Source organism: Buceros rhinoceros, unplaced genomic scaffold, assembly GCF_000710305.1.
Source record: "Buceros rhinoceros silvestris isolate BGI_N320 unplaced genomic scaffold, ASM71030v1 scaffold3437, whole genome shotgun sequence".
Taxonomy (NCBI): domain Eukaryota; kingdom Metazoa; phylum Chordata; class Aves; order Bucerotiformes; family Bucerotidae; genus Buceros; species Buceros rhinoceros.
In genome coordinates, this window is record NW_010421408.1 from 7,543 (window position 1) to 21,373 (window position 13,831).

A 13,831-nucleotide genomic window follows, 5' to 3' on the forward strand; every position below is an offset into this window, starting at 1 on the left:
ACTGCATACGACGGCAGGAATACAGAGCAGAGTCAGCTTTGCTTCGCTTACCTGTGTTGTAAAAACGAGCTGTTTAGACACAACTGTGCTGAGGAAAGTATTTCTTATTAACATTGTCCTCTTTGGCCTAACTGTAACTGGTCAGTGAGTATACTCCTAGTTATATACGCTGGAGTATACTCCTAGTTAATTGTACTCTGGCATTTGCATTTGTAATACACCTCTAATGTATGTAGAATTTAGGTAATGTAAATAAAAGTGCTTTTTTAGGCCTTAAAATCACTTTTCAAAGTCTCACATCACCTTGGGGTAATTTGTGGTGTTCTTGCAGGTACTAATTCTTCTTTTCTTTCTTTCTTTCAGATCAGAATTTGGAAGTTTTTCCAGATTTTGAGGTTCCTGCAAATTCTGAAATGAATGTAGTAGATGACAAAGAAGACTTTGCATCAAATGATGCCGCTGCAGTAATGGAAGGAGACTTTGGGAAGGGTGCTTTGCTAATACACACGGATAGGATAAGCGGGAATCCCTCCTGCATATTTAGTGGTAGGGAAGGTGCTGCTTCTCTAGCTGAGGGTTTAAACCAGCACTCCTCATCTCAGGTATGTACAGCGAACAAAGAAGGCCAAAGGAAACCTGAACATATTTTTGTTTCAAGTAAGGAGACTGCTTCTGACTCAGAGCCAGGCAATACAGAATGCACATCCGATGGCTTTAAAACAGCCGAGAAAGTTTTATTAAAAGACAATAGACTTGCGGTGGATGTTACCTGTGGAGATACAGAACCTAGCAATAAGGATTCCCACGAAAGTGAGCCTGTGTTAATTGTCAGTGCTCAGTATGAGTGTGGAGCATGTGGGACTGATGGCCTGGAAGACAGGACTGGAATTCATAAAATAGATGAATCTAGTCATCCTGGGAATAATTTGATTTCTTCTGAGCTTGCACTGAACGAATTAACCGGTCTTGAAAAAACAGGAGATTCAGACACCAAGGCCCCGCTCCCTGTTCTGAAAGCTTTGCCCACACACAGCTTTGAAGTGAAATTGTTCACAAAGGAGCAACGAGGTGAGGAGTGTGAAGAATTTACCCCAATGTCAGGAGTCATAAAAAGATCCTCCTCTATAATATCCGATTCAGGCATTGAAAGTGAACCAAGTTCAGTGGCGTGGTCTGATGCTCGTAGCCGGGCACTGGAGCTGCCCAGCGATCGCGAGATCCTGCACCACTTGGTACGAAGGCACGCCATCCACCGGAATTCCCTGGAGGGAGGCCACACAGAAAGCAATACCAGCCTGCCTAGTGGGATCCAAGCATCACTCACGTCCATCAGTTCTTTGCCCTTTGAGGAAGAGGAGAGGGAAGTGGAGCTTACCAAACTGACGAAATCCGTCTCAGCTCCTCAGATCAGTAGCCCAGAAGAGCCCACGGAGGAGGTAGATATATCCAAACACAGTGAAACAACCTCAGGAGATTCAGAAGAAAACTTAAAAAGTTGCATGGAAACAGAAGGTGGATCTGGAAAATTAATTGTGGACTATTCTGAGTGTCAAATCAGCACTGGAAGTGGACAACCAGAATCAAGAGGACATCCCAAACTCTCCATTAGACACAGCAGCAGTAACAATGAGTTACAAGGGGAGGAGAGTGAAGGATTTCCAGACACTTACTGTAGTTCAGAAAATGCAAGACCACCCATTTGTCCAAAGCAGCTCCAAGATAATGCCTCTGAGTGCCAGCCACTGGCAAGCGATGGTGAGTGCAGCTTAAAAACACCAAGGGCTTGTAACTACTTGGACAAAGATACAGATGAGTTTGATACACACATTGAGGATCCAAAGGATAAAATTAAGCTGGAGAGCTTAAAAACACAACAGGACTTTTACTCCAGTAGCAGAATTCTGGGAGAGGAGAGTTTCTCAGAAAGCATAAAGCTGGCACCAGATTTTTGCTATCCTGTTCCAGCTCCTTCAGAGACCTCAACTGAATTTGGCTCAATGCAAGGAGAGTGTGGTAGCTCTCTTGCTGATGAGAGCCCAGTAGTGTACGCAGAAATGCAGGGGTTACAAGAAATTGAGCTCAACGACTTACCCGCCTCAGCAGAACCTTCTGCAGGGTCCTACCAGGCTGAATATCCTCAGGAACCCAACAGCCAAGAGCATAAACTTGTAGCAAATGGCGCCGGGTTTTCTGCGGCGACGGCGGAGGGCGTTGCCCTGGAGAGCAGAAAGGCTGTTGATGTTGTTAACCTGTCCGTCTCTTGCACAGCCACATGTCTTCCCTTCTCCTCTGTGCTCAAAGAGACCCCTGCTACAGTCGGCTTTGCTGCAAAGCAGGCTGCACCTCCCATCACACGCCAGCCTCTGGGCTCTTTCGGAGTGATCTCCTCCAGTTCCAATGAGATGGATGATGAGACCAATGAACGGATGCTGAAGTAAGAATGTCTAATTACTTTCTTCATTGATGTTACTGTAATGCCAAGAGATCTGACGAAGTTGTGGGCCCTAATGCAGTAGTCACGCTGTAAGCCTGCAGCCAGAGACAGTTGCTGCCTGAGGAATTACAGCGTAAATCGTCCGAATAGACAATGTAGAATAAATAATCTGAATAGACAGGAAGGGTGAAAACTCAGAGAGAGCAAGACTGTCAAAGACGTTAGGTCCTTAATCCTTACGGAAACCAGCGAGGTTTAGGTGTCTGAATAAACTTGAGTTTTGATGTCAGATAGTCAGTTCACTCTGGCAACGCGCAGCTTGCTCTTCTCTTCTGCTTGAATAATTGCTCTCACTATCTAAGCTATAAAACAGGAGCACGCACTGGCTGGTGGCATCTCAGCTAGAGCTTCTCAAACTGGAAAAGTGGGAGAATTGGCATCCTGGGTAGCTGGAGAAGAGGCATTATTTTTCATTATTTTAATTTTTTTTTCTTGTGTCATTGCCCATGGCAAAAGTGCCCCATCATGGCCTTGATGTTACAGCAGCCCCTTTCAAAGATTGAGACCCTAGCATACGTATGCTTCCATTATATTTTGGTGTCTTTGCTGCCCACAAGGAAAATAATAGCATGGGAACTTCTCAATGGATTCAGCTGCCAAAAATATTGGGTGTTTGCATGTACATTTGTTGGCGACCCAAGTCTTTAATATTTTTTTTTTAAAGCATCTTGAGGTTCATTTTATAGACCTTGCTCTAAATCCTTCTTAATCTAGGCACAAAATTTATTCCTGCTTTGCAAAGCAAAATATTTAAGCATGTACCCATGCACATGAATCCTGGGCCTCCACGTCCGTGGCCCAAAAGCTAGGTTTTTCATTCAAATGTTGCATTTCTTGTTTCCCTTTGAAGTCAGTTGGGCTGATGTCAGTAGTTGATTGCCATTATGGCAAGTGGCCTTTATCTCCAAGCTTTTAAAAGTTCGTATGTCCTAATCTGATCCATCCCAGTTTTCAACCTAATTCTATGATTCTGTTGTCATTAATACTTCCTAATAGCTCTGAACAAGTTTTGCGGAGTCAAAAAGCCCCTGAAGAGTTTGACATCTTCAGCCAGAAGAATGCGTTAGGGTGAATTCACGCGTCAAAGTTGAGGCGCTGAGCAGGAGCGGAGATAGCTTAATTCTCTTGGTGCTGAGCTGCTCTTCCTCTTAGCTACTCAATGTTTTCAGAAGAACCTGAAACCAAACCAAAAATATCTACCATACAACGTGCATTCTTTACCTCCACAGTCTGAGGAATGGAGCGAACACCTTCTACCTGCCTATAAATGCATCTGCTGCTAGCAAAATGCGTTTTGCTTTTCAGTACCTCTAAGGCTGATGACATTGTTAAGATGCAAAATTGCTCTTTCTGTATCTTAGTCTCATTGTTATGGGCCACCAGAAAATCATTTTTTGTAAATCCTTCATTCCTCTGGCAGGGCTAAAACCCTGTTAATGGGCTTTAGCTATTCCCCGTACGTAGCCAAATCACTCAGATTTACTTCCTTGCACCAGACTAGGGAAGGAGCAGTATCCAGGTCTCACCTTGGACATCGCAAACATAACTTCATGCAAATACCACCCTCCTTGTTTCTAGTATGAACGTTTATTGTTAAACACCCAGTTCTACTGTGATTAATTAATATATTCTCCAGTTTTTATCAGGCCAAAGAAAAATTTAAAAAAGAAATGAAGATTGAAGGATTTCTGTACAGTGACTTATCTGTACTAGCTTCTGATATCCCATATTTTCCACCAGAGGAAGAGGAGGAAAATTTGGAAGATGGAATTCACCTGGTTGTCTGTGTCCATGGATTGGATGGTAAGGCCATTTGCAAGTCATTTTGGTGTAAACAAAAACAAAAAACAAAAAACGGCAGATGTTCAGTAAGTATGAAAGAATGGAGAGTCTAAGGAAAGTTGTTAGCTTAGCTTAGTTTTTAGTCCTTACTATGTTATTCAGTCCATTTTCATCAAGGATCTAGTAGAATAATAAATATTTTCTCTAACAAATGCTTGCTGCAACTTTTTGTCATTGTTGTTTAAACAGAACACTACGCTGAAGTACACCAGCCCTTCTGTGTACGAGAGTAGCGCGTCACAGGAACTCTTCGTGTCTTTCCACAGGAGATTGTTTTGCAGTATGTCCCCAGGATGACAACATTATTTAACACCTCCGCCTGCCCCCAGCACTGTTGTAGGGTAGATAGTGGACAGCTTTAGAAAGTGGGAGAGTAAATATTATTCTTCTCTGCAGAGGAAGCATGGTCTAGAGTTTTTTACATATCTGCTTCCTAAGCAGAAAATAGTTACGTTGAACTTGAAACTTCTCTTGGCAAATTCTTGGTATCAACGGGAAAGGCGTAGACGTTAACGGTGAAACTACAGAGAAGGAGGGGTAGAGACTGAAATCTTGGGCATTTTCACAAGTGTAAAAAACGAACACTTGCTGGCTTGAGCGAGGACCATTTGCCGTTGGCAGTAATGTCCTTCTCATGAAGCAGAGGTACCTCCTTTTCCAACTTTGGAATTTCCTAGCATGGAATGGGACATCTTCCAAAGCATTAGGAGCCTGACAATATTTCAGCACTGTCTCTAACTGTGGATACGCAGAGGCAGGCTACTCCACTCATTACAGTCCTGAAGGTGCAGCCCTATACCCCAGCCCTTCTGCCGAGGTCCCTGGCAGGGCTTCAGTGGCCCCTGGAAGCCTCAGCAGCTGTGAAGGTGGAAGGACAGACCTCAGCTTTTTGGGTTTTTGTCTCACTTATGCTATTCAACAAACAGGTGACAGAGTTATTCTGGGCCTGATCTTTGTCCTTCCTTCCCCATCATTTAGGCCGTCCTCGCAGCAGGAGGTGATGCCCAGCCCCACCTTGTTCAGGCTGTGGGTATTCTTGCTCTTCCACTGTTTCAATGTATGATCCTACGGTGTGTTGAGCTCTCTTAGCAGCACTTAACAAGAGCTCCCTGGTGCCAAGGTTTATGGGAAGATGAATGTATTAAATTGACTCTATATTTGTTATTTTTTCTGTTGAATTTCATCTTATAAAGTACTGTTTATTTCTAGGTAACAGTGCAGATCTGCGGCTGGTAAAGACTTTTATAGAGCTGGGACTCCCTGGTGGAAAACTGGACTTCCTGATGTCTGAAAGAAATCAGGTAGCACAGAGCTAATTTCTGTCTTCCTTTTGATCTGCTACAACCTGTGGACATTGCTGAAACAGGGCCTTCAGCAAAGCCTTTTCACCAGCTGAATGAAGCAAAACCACCGGGGAATTCAGGGAATCTTCTGTAGTATGTAGTGCAAAGGTCTTCCAGTCTAATTTGATAGGGTGTTCAAACCCATCAGAAAATATCCCTGGCATTGAAGTCAAAGGCAATGACATTAGCATTTAAAGATCTAGACCTTAGTCTAGGAAAAAATTGATTTATCCTGTCAGTTTGCAAACTGCCTGTTGGGTATGAGGCAAAACAGCACAGTCAGAAAGCAGCGAGTTTAGTGATGCTAAATTCTCTGGAGTATGTGAAATACTCAGCAGGTGTTGTCAGCTTCCTTTGCTGCATCAGCCATTGTTTCTTCTGTTACAGTGTTTGTGAGATTTATCTCATTGAATGATAACGAAATGTCTTCCAGGAAAATTCATTGCTAGTCTAGGTGAAAAACAGGAATGAATTCCGTGCTCTGCGCAGCCATGAACCCATATTTATGAGCCAGAGGTCTAACTCCATGCACAAGATTTCCAGCTCCAGTCAGAAACGTTATTCTGATTTATGAGCGGCTGAGAAACTTGTGTCAAAACTTTCCAACCTTCTTCGTTCCACAGCTTCTATAGTTTGAAGCGGCCAGTCGGTGTTAGAGTGTGAACTTGCCACCTTCCAGTGCACATCTGTCAGCAGCAGACCTGCACAGTGAACGTAAGCAAGGTGGAAACAAGGACACCACTTCATACTTGCATCGAAGCCTCTTCTCATGTTTTCAGAGAGTGGAACATCTTACAACATCTCTATTTAGTATTATCAAGAGCTCATAATGGGATCTTCTAGTGCTCTTACAGCCTGGGAAAGTGGGGAAGTTCCCACGGCACTGGAAGTAGAACCCATGGGGTTTGATGATTTTCCCTGCTCTGAGACCCACCCTGAAAATAACCTGAGAAATCAGTTGTGTAGCTGAAGTTTGCTTTATAGGGGAAAATGTAAATAACTTTTTAGGCATTCATTTGTGGTATGTTGGGCAAGCTCGATGAGGCTGAGATGATACTAAAGTGTGGGATATAAAGAGGTGAAATACGCTTGATGTGTTTTGTCTATGATTAATGTTCAGGCTGATATTCTTCCATTTTTAAACAACCTGAAAGATTTGGGATAATGAGCCTAGGAGAAAATCATTAATTATCAATGCAGACAAAACAAACAGGCAGAAGGCTAGTGGTCTGTTTGAAATTTATGAGAACATTTATTTTAAGGCCATATTGCAAAGTGTGTATGCTCATATTTTCCTTTGCAAGAGCTGCAATTAGCAAGATGAGTTGTGTCACAAAAGCATTAATTACTGGTATGTTTGCTCTGAATAGCTGTTCCAACATTTGAGGATTGTTTTCGTGGCATGTCATTAATTATGAATTTGATTTAGAGTCTTGTTAGATTGCCAAATGACACAGTTCTGAGTAAGATCTGCCTGCAATCGTATAGACTGAACAATATATTATTTGTTTTATTGTGTCACAACTGGCAGTGCTGTTACAAGCAACAATTTTTTGTCTCTCTCTAGCACTTATTCTTTTACTGATAATTTGAATAACAAACACACAGCATTTCATTAAGATGACCAAATAATTTTGTGATTCCATCCTTAGCAGCAGCATAACCCATGTATCAGGATATAATGCCGTAAACTGTCTTGTCGTAGTGACCTGTTGAATCCTAAATGCCCAAAGCTTTTCTTCCATGTGCAGAGTGTGGCATCTAGAGCGACTGAGCATTAGCAGGACTCACCAGTTTTTAGTCAGGCTGCTTTAAGGTCATACTTACGATTCGGGAATCACTCAGCCTACCATTGTTAATCTTACTGTTAGTAAATCATTGGTACAGGTTTATCCTATCATGACGTGTCGAAGTTAGAGGCACAGCTGACAGAGAAAAAGAAGCAACCACGGGAGTTAATTTAACCCTCTTAAAACATGAATTGTCTTCTAGAGGGCCCTATTTCTATGCCCTCCGAAGGGCAGGGTTGCTCTATTCTGAACTTGGATTTTTGGGTTGTGTTCTTGAAGATAAAAGACACAACATAGAGTCAAAGAGACTGTATGGCAGAAAATTTTGCCTTACCTGAACTACAGGCTCACTGAGGACAGCAAATTTCCACATGGGCTTTAACAATAGCCATGTGATCCACACTGATCCATGGTATTGTTGTTACTGTTGATGCTCAATGAGAAAGGAAATCTTTGTCCTGAGTAAGTTGGAAGTTCTTAGATACGAAACTGTAAGTGAAACTTCATGACTGTTTCCAAAGAATAAATTCAATTTTTAGAGGATGTGGAGAATGAGAAAAATCCCCCCCAAATCCCACCCCTGGATCATGTATAAAGAAAATTCAGGCAAGTTATTATGTTTCAGCTTGCATTTTACTTTGAAAATAGCATCAGTCTGCAATTAGTGCAATGTATTTTAATTCACCTGCTCATTCCATGTCTCTCCAGACTGATACTTTTGCTGATTTTGATACCATGACTGACAGATTATTGGATGAAATTATTCAGCATATCCAGCTGTACAACCTCTCCATATCCCGAATAAGGTAAGTGTACAGACAGTTAATAGTCTGTAACTGAGTTACGTGAGCAACATTCAGTGAAATTAGCTTTCCCAAAAGCGCCCTGTGTCAAAAGCCACTGAATCAGTGAGATGAATTTTTACATTGCTGTATGTGGAAGAGTCTCTACTAGGCTGAAAAAAAGGTGAAATGGTAACTAAAGGATGTTATTGAAAGCCCTGACCGAGTCCCCACAAGAGCAATTTTTGCCACCCTTGTGTTTAATTTAAATAAAATTCCAACGGGTTTTACATTAATGTAACTCTTTCTTTCCCAACAGTTTTATTGGACATTCCCTTGGTAACGTCATCATTCGATCTGTACTAACTCGCCCCAGGTTTCGCTATTACCTCAACAAGTTACACACCTTCCTGTCCCTCTCTGGGCCTCACCTGGGAACCCTTTACAACAACAGTACTTTGGTTAGTACAGGTAAGAGTTATGGGAAAGCTATGACTGGCTGCAGTCCATGGCAGAGTGCATGAGAGAGCAACACGTGGAGGTAGCAATAAATCATGAACAACATGACTTGTTCACTAAAGTTGTGGAAAACATTTGCTGAGGACTTCAAATCCACACCCTGGAAAACCCAAGGGTCTGCAGCGGTGAGAGATTCCTTCCACTGTATTCTTCCACTTCTCTGTACACTACCAATAAAGTGAAGCATATCCAAGACTGAAGAAGACACTTCCAGTGATACGGGAAAGGAATGTCCCACAGTTCATCCTTCCTGAGAGTTTATGCTACCATGATGTGGATAATCACAGAAGATTTTGTGTTGGAAGGGACCTTTTAAAGGTCTTCTACTCCAACTCCCTGCAGTAAGCAGCAACATCTTTAACTAGATCAGGTTGCCCAGAGCCCCATCTGACCTGACCTGGGGTGTTACCACCTCTCTGGTAAACCTGTTCCAGTGTTTCATCACTCTCTCATAAAAAATTCTTCCTTATTTCTAGTCTAAATCTCCCCTCTTTTAGTTTAAAGCCATCACCCCTATCCAGTGAGACCCTTAGACTTTTCTCCCTGTCGATCAGCAATGCAAGCAGAAACAAAGACTTCTGTTGAGTTACAATGCTGCCCTTACTGTAGGCACATGTCTTTAATTCCCTTGGTTGATAATTAGCAAACGGGATAAAAATATGCACCAATTTTTATTCCAGGGCTATGGCTCATGCAGAAGTTGAAAAAGTCAGGGTCGCTTTTGCAACTAACCTTCAGGGACAATGCGGATCTGCGCAAATGTTTCCTCTATCAGCTCAGCCAAAAAACGGGTGAGTAGGGCTTGCTGCAGATGTGTAAATGTTAAGGGCTGTTCCATAGGATTGTGCTGGATTGCCACGACCTCCAGGGAGCAAAGGACATCTGCATTTTGTTAATGATCTGCTTTTAAAACACTTGCTCTTGAGAAGGGCTGCTCTGTCTATAATCTACTATCTATTTTTTCTGTTCATTTTTTCTGTGCCAGTTGTCAGTGCATGTATTTGCCAAACTGTTAGCATTAAACAAGACCTCCGTGCTGTAGTAAACATGCACCTGCATTTATATTCTGCTACGAGAAATATCATTCTTGAGAGGCCACCATTGCTTAATTTATGATACTAGATGAAAACCACTTTTCCTTTTCTTTTCTTTTTTTAAGTTTAACATCTCTTGTCTCTGAGAAATATGACTGTGAGATGAAGAGCAAATTTTATCCATGTCTGTCGTGACACCTTTGTACTACAGAGAGAGATGTATGGCCTCACACTGGAAAATGATATCTAAATAGAGATATTTTTGCCCCTTTCTTCGTCTGTCATGAATAAATTAAATAAATCAGGCTTTTCTGAAGAAAAGCAAGCAATCATGAACCTTGTGTTCAACAAATGTTTGCTTTTAAGAGTTATTTTTTAACACTGTGAGTGAGTGAGCAAACCAGTGCTAACTATGTTGTCACGAGGGCCCTGCTTGATATTTACTTTTTTTCTTATACTTTGGTACATTGCTAATAGGAAATGAAGACTATGTTAAGACAAATATAACTTCTTCATTCTGATAGACATAGAGATGTTTCGTAATTTTATGAATACGCTACATGACATGATCAACGACGGGAGGCTGCTGTATCTCGGCATTATTTGAATTTCCCTATTTGAATTTTCCCTTTGATTCTCTGGCTCTCGTTTCTATGGAGTGTAGTTGATGTCTGATTTACTGCTGTCACGTCCAAACAAAACTGAGACTACGAGGAAGCTCACATGGTAACTTCGCAAACAAAGAATTCCCAAAATGTGTTGTGAGTCAAAGCGATTAGTTGTTTGTTAGCTTGGCAGACTGGAGGTCTAACAGGCTATGCAGCAAGGTATTATCCCCGCAAAAGCAGAAGCAGAAAATTAATGAAAAATGTTGTCTGTAAAGCCAGAATAATCCAGGTAGAAGCTTAGGTGAAAAAATCTGAAAAAGTATGTATGTAGGTGCAGATGTGAACATAAGAGCAGGCATACTGAGTTGAAATAGAGGAGCTTCTACTCAAGGATCCTGCTCCCAAAAGTAGCTGAGAGAACCTACAGAGGGGGAAATACCAGAAGCAGATACCAGATAACTCTTTAAGACTCCAGCAATATCTGTGTTCTTGAAGTAGAAGTCCCTGCTACTTTTCGTTATCTCTTTAAATGTTGCTTGTGCTTGTCTCGAAAAAAAAAAAGACAAACCAGCACATTATTCCCTATTGAACCTCCTCACATAAGGTTTTAGATATAGTAGCACTCACTGTTGCTTCTGCTGCCTTTTAACTTGGACTGAAGTCACAAACTCAGTGGGTTTGATTGCACAAGTCAGGCTTAGTAAAGGCAGCCAGTAGGACTCTTCTTTGTGGTCGTTATAGTCAACTTTTCTATGAAAATCTAGAAACCAATGGACTTGGTTCTGGGCCCCTTTCCCATAAGGGGGAGTGAAAGGTCAAGGTCAAAGCCACAGCTCTCCTGGGTTCAGGATACTCTCTGGACTAGCTGACTAGATTATCTGTCTTTATTTTCCTACTTTTCTGCTGAATGTGGATAAGGGAGGGCTCAAGAGTCCATGGACAGGCAAACAGTGGGAGCCTGTTTTCACAGTCCGTCAGGGGCTCCATTGCCTCCAGGGAAAGGGGAGGATTCCTGTTTTCCACTCAATCTACCAGCAGCGTGCATTTATCAAGGGGCTGCTGAACGCAGGGGCTGGAGCTCAAGGCTCCCTCGACCCTGATGTTATAGTATGACAACACAGCAATGGAGTTGGCTCCTCTTCTCCTCCCTCTCTATTTTATTTGAAAATTGTACCAATTTGCTGTGTTATGTTTGAATGTGATCCCCATTCCTCTTATTTATCCAAACATTTATCCTCTTATTTATCCAAAGCCACTCATTGACCGTAGTGGAGCAGCACACGTGTTTTCAATGTTTAGCAGCATAATTATTTGCAAAATGGAGGTTTTCATCAAAAAAAATTCTTTACATATTTTGTTGACATATAGTTAACTTGTACGAGTGTTGGTAAGTAGCAAACAGTTCACAGAAGCAGCAGAAATGGATTGAAGCAATTATGAATCTTTCTAAGCTTGTTTTAATTATTGTCCTTTATTTTGCACCGTAGATTTGCAAGTGTGTTTGAGCATGGGGTGTTCATGCTGACCCTGTATATATTTTCATCACTGTGCATCATTGTGATAAATGTATTTAATGCATTTGCTACAGGTCTTCAGTACTTTAAAAATGTTGTGTTAGTGGCCTCACCCCAAGACAGATACGTGCCCTTTCATTCAGCAAGAATAGAAATGTGCAAAAATGCGCTTAAGGACAGACACACAGGTATGTTTAAGATCTTTTCTGTACTTGCAAAGCTGTTAAGGAACTGTGGTTTTGTGTCACTGAGTTCATTGCATTGGAAGGGTTTTTCCTCAGCGTGATGAAAACTCAAATGTTTATTTGATAAGGAATAAAGTTCTCTCTTTCCAGAGGAAATAACTGAAATAATTTGATAAAAGAAGCTTTTTAAGAAGTTCTTTGTCTGAGGAAAACGAACCTCAGTCAGGTCATAATCAAAGGTTTCGTACCTTCTTTTTAATTTATATTTTTTACAACGATGACAATAGAACTAGCTCTTGTCAGCATTATTCTGCAGTCTACTGAGTTACTAGTACTGTCTCGCCTTTGTTTCTCGTAATGAAATCTCAGCACACCCAAATTCAGAGGGTTTTCCCTTTGCTTTTAATAGTGTTTGAACAATTGCCAGGTAATTTAAGGAGCGTCTCTAAAATCGTATTGGTGATAAAATCTGTAAGGCATTTCAGGACTCACGCCATCATGCAGTGTGTTGTCCCAAGTATTGCTTTTGTTATTAGCAGTCCCCCTCGTTTGTGAAATGTTTCATGGCTTCAGTTTGACGCAACTTCCAGAAATAACGTTCAGGGTAGTTTCATATCCTGCATGTGATTACCTAGAAATGGGGGCTCTCTTTTGAAGTAGAAAGAGACACCCAGGGCCAACAACCAATATGGTTGCCTTCATACGTTACCTAAATCACAGCTCTTTCTATCCTGCCTCAGGTATGAATTAAAAGGTAATTTCCTAACTCTCTTGTCCAGTGGTTGTTTCTCAGGGAGACGTTTGACCTAGCAGGAGCTGGATCTACATTCAGTGTAGACCATTTATCAGTATGAGTTTCCTGAACCATTGTTCTTGCCCCAGAAACTCCTCAACTATCTGCATGGTGTCCGTCCTGCATTAGGTTCCCCAGAAAAACCCAAATGGACCTCTATGTCTTGCCAGACGCTGTTGCACTTGAATTCACAAACCGCGTGAGACCAACCCTCCTCCTCTGCAGGAAACAAGGGCATTTTCTTTTACCACAGAGGAAATGGGACTAAATGCTGGGGAGTGTCCCACTCCTCCTGCTAGCAGCTTCAGCAAACCTCTTCAGATGGCCAGGACCTCCTTTAGACTAACAGCATCCTGGCACTTGGCAGACCTTTGCATTTTGGCCTTACTCCCATTCTCCTTCTCATCACAATTAAATGGTACTGGAAGGAAAGTAGGGATCTGGCACCTTTGACATGTAGGTGTGACATCTGAATTCTTTTGCAGGTCCTGTTTATGCAGAAATGATTAACAACCTGCTCCAGCCTTTGATTGGGGCGAAGGACTGCACTTTGATCAGACACAACGTGTTCCACGCTCTGCCAAACACCGCCAACACATTGATAGGCCGGGCAGCCCACATTGCCGTGCTGGACTCCGAACTTTTCCTGGAGAAGTTTTTCCTCGTGGCAGGACTCAACTACTTCAAATAGTGCCTGAAGTACCGGGTAATAGAGGAAAACCTCTCCACTGAGCGGAGGAGAATCCCTTAGCCAGAAGCGAGCAGTGTTAGACGTGATCAGGTGGGACTTTCAAACTCTCCATTTCCATTTCTGTTTCAGAGAATAAAGTGCTATGGCTTTAAGGCATTCAAGCTTCCAAATATTGGTGCTTTTGGAAGAAATAAATATTCCTCTTCACTTTCTATGTTCTTTGTCCACATAAAGAC

The 13,831-nt window shown here is 42.0% G+C and overlaps 1 protein-coding gene across 1 annotated transcript in view; it reads left to right on the forward strand.

Moving 5' to 3' along the window:
• Nucleotides 1-13,595, forward strand: part of FAM135B (family with sequence similarity 135, member B) — a gene marked incomplete at its 5' end in the record, with an annotated part of 19,834 nt that extends 6,239 nt beyond the window's left edge. Inside the window, 8 exons of the mRNA XM_010139640.1 lie at nt 364-2,434; nt 4,131-4,297; nt 5,546-5,637; nt 8,178-8,275; nt 8,571-8,722; nt 9,451-9,561; nt 12,001-12,114; nt 13,390-13,595. Coding sequence (XP_010137942.1) covers nt 364-2,434; nt 4,131-4,297; nt 5,546-5,637; nt 8,178-8,275; nt 8,571-8,722; nt 9,451-9,561; nt 12,001-12,114; nt 13,390-13,595 — 3,011 coding nt within the window. The remainder of the gene's footprint in view (nt 1-363; nt 2,435-4,130; nt 4,298-5,545; nt 5,638-8,177; nt 8,276-8,570; nt 8,723-9,450; nt 9,562-12,000; nt 12,115-13,389) is intronic.
• Nucleotides 13,596-13,831: the final 236 nt, after the last annotated feature.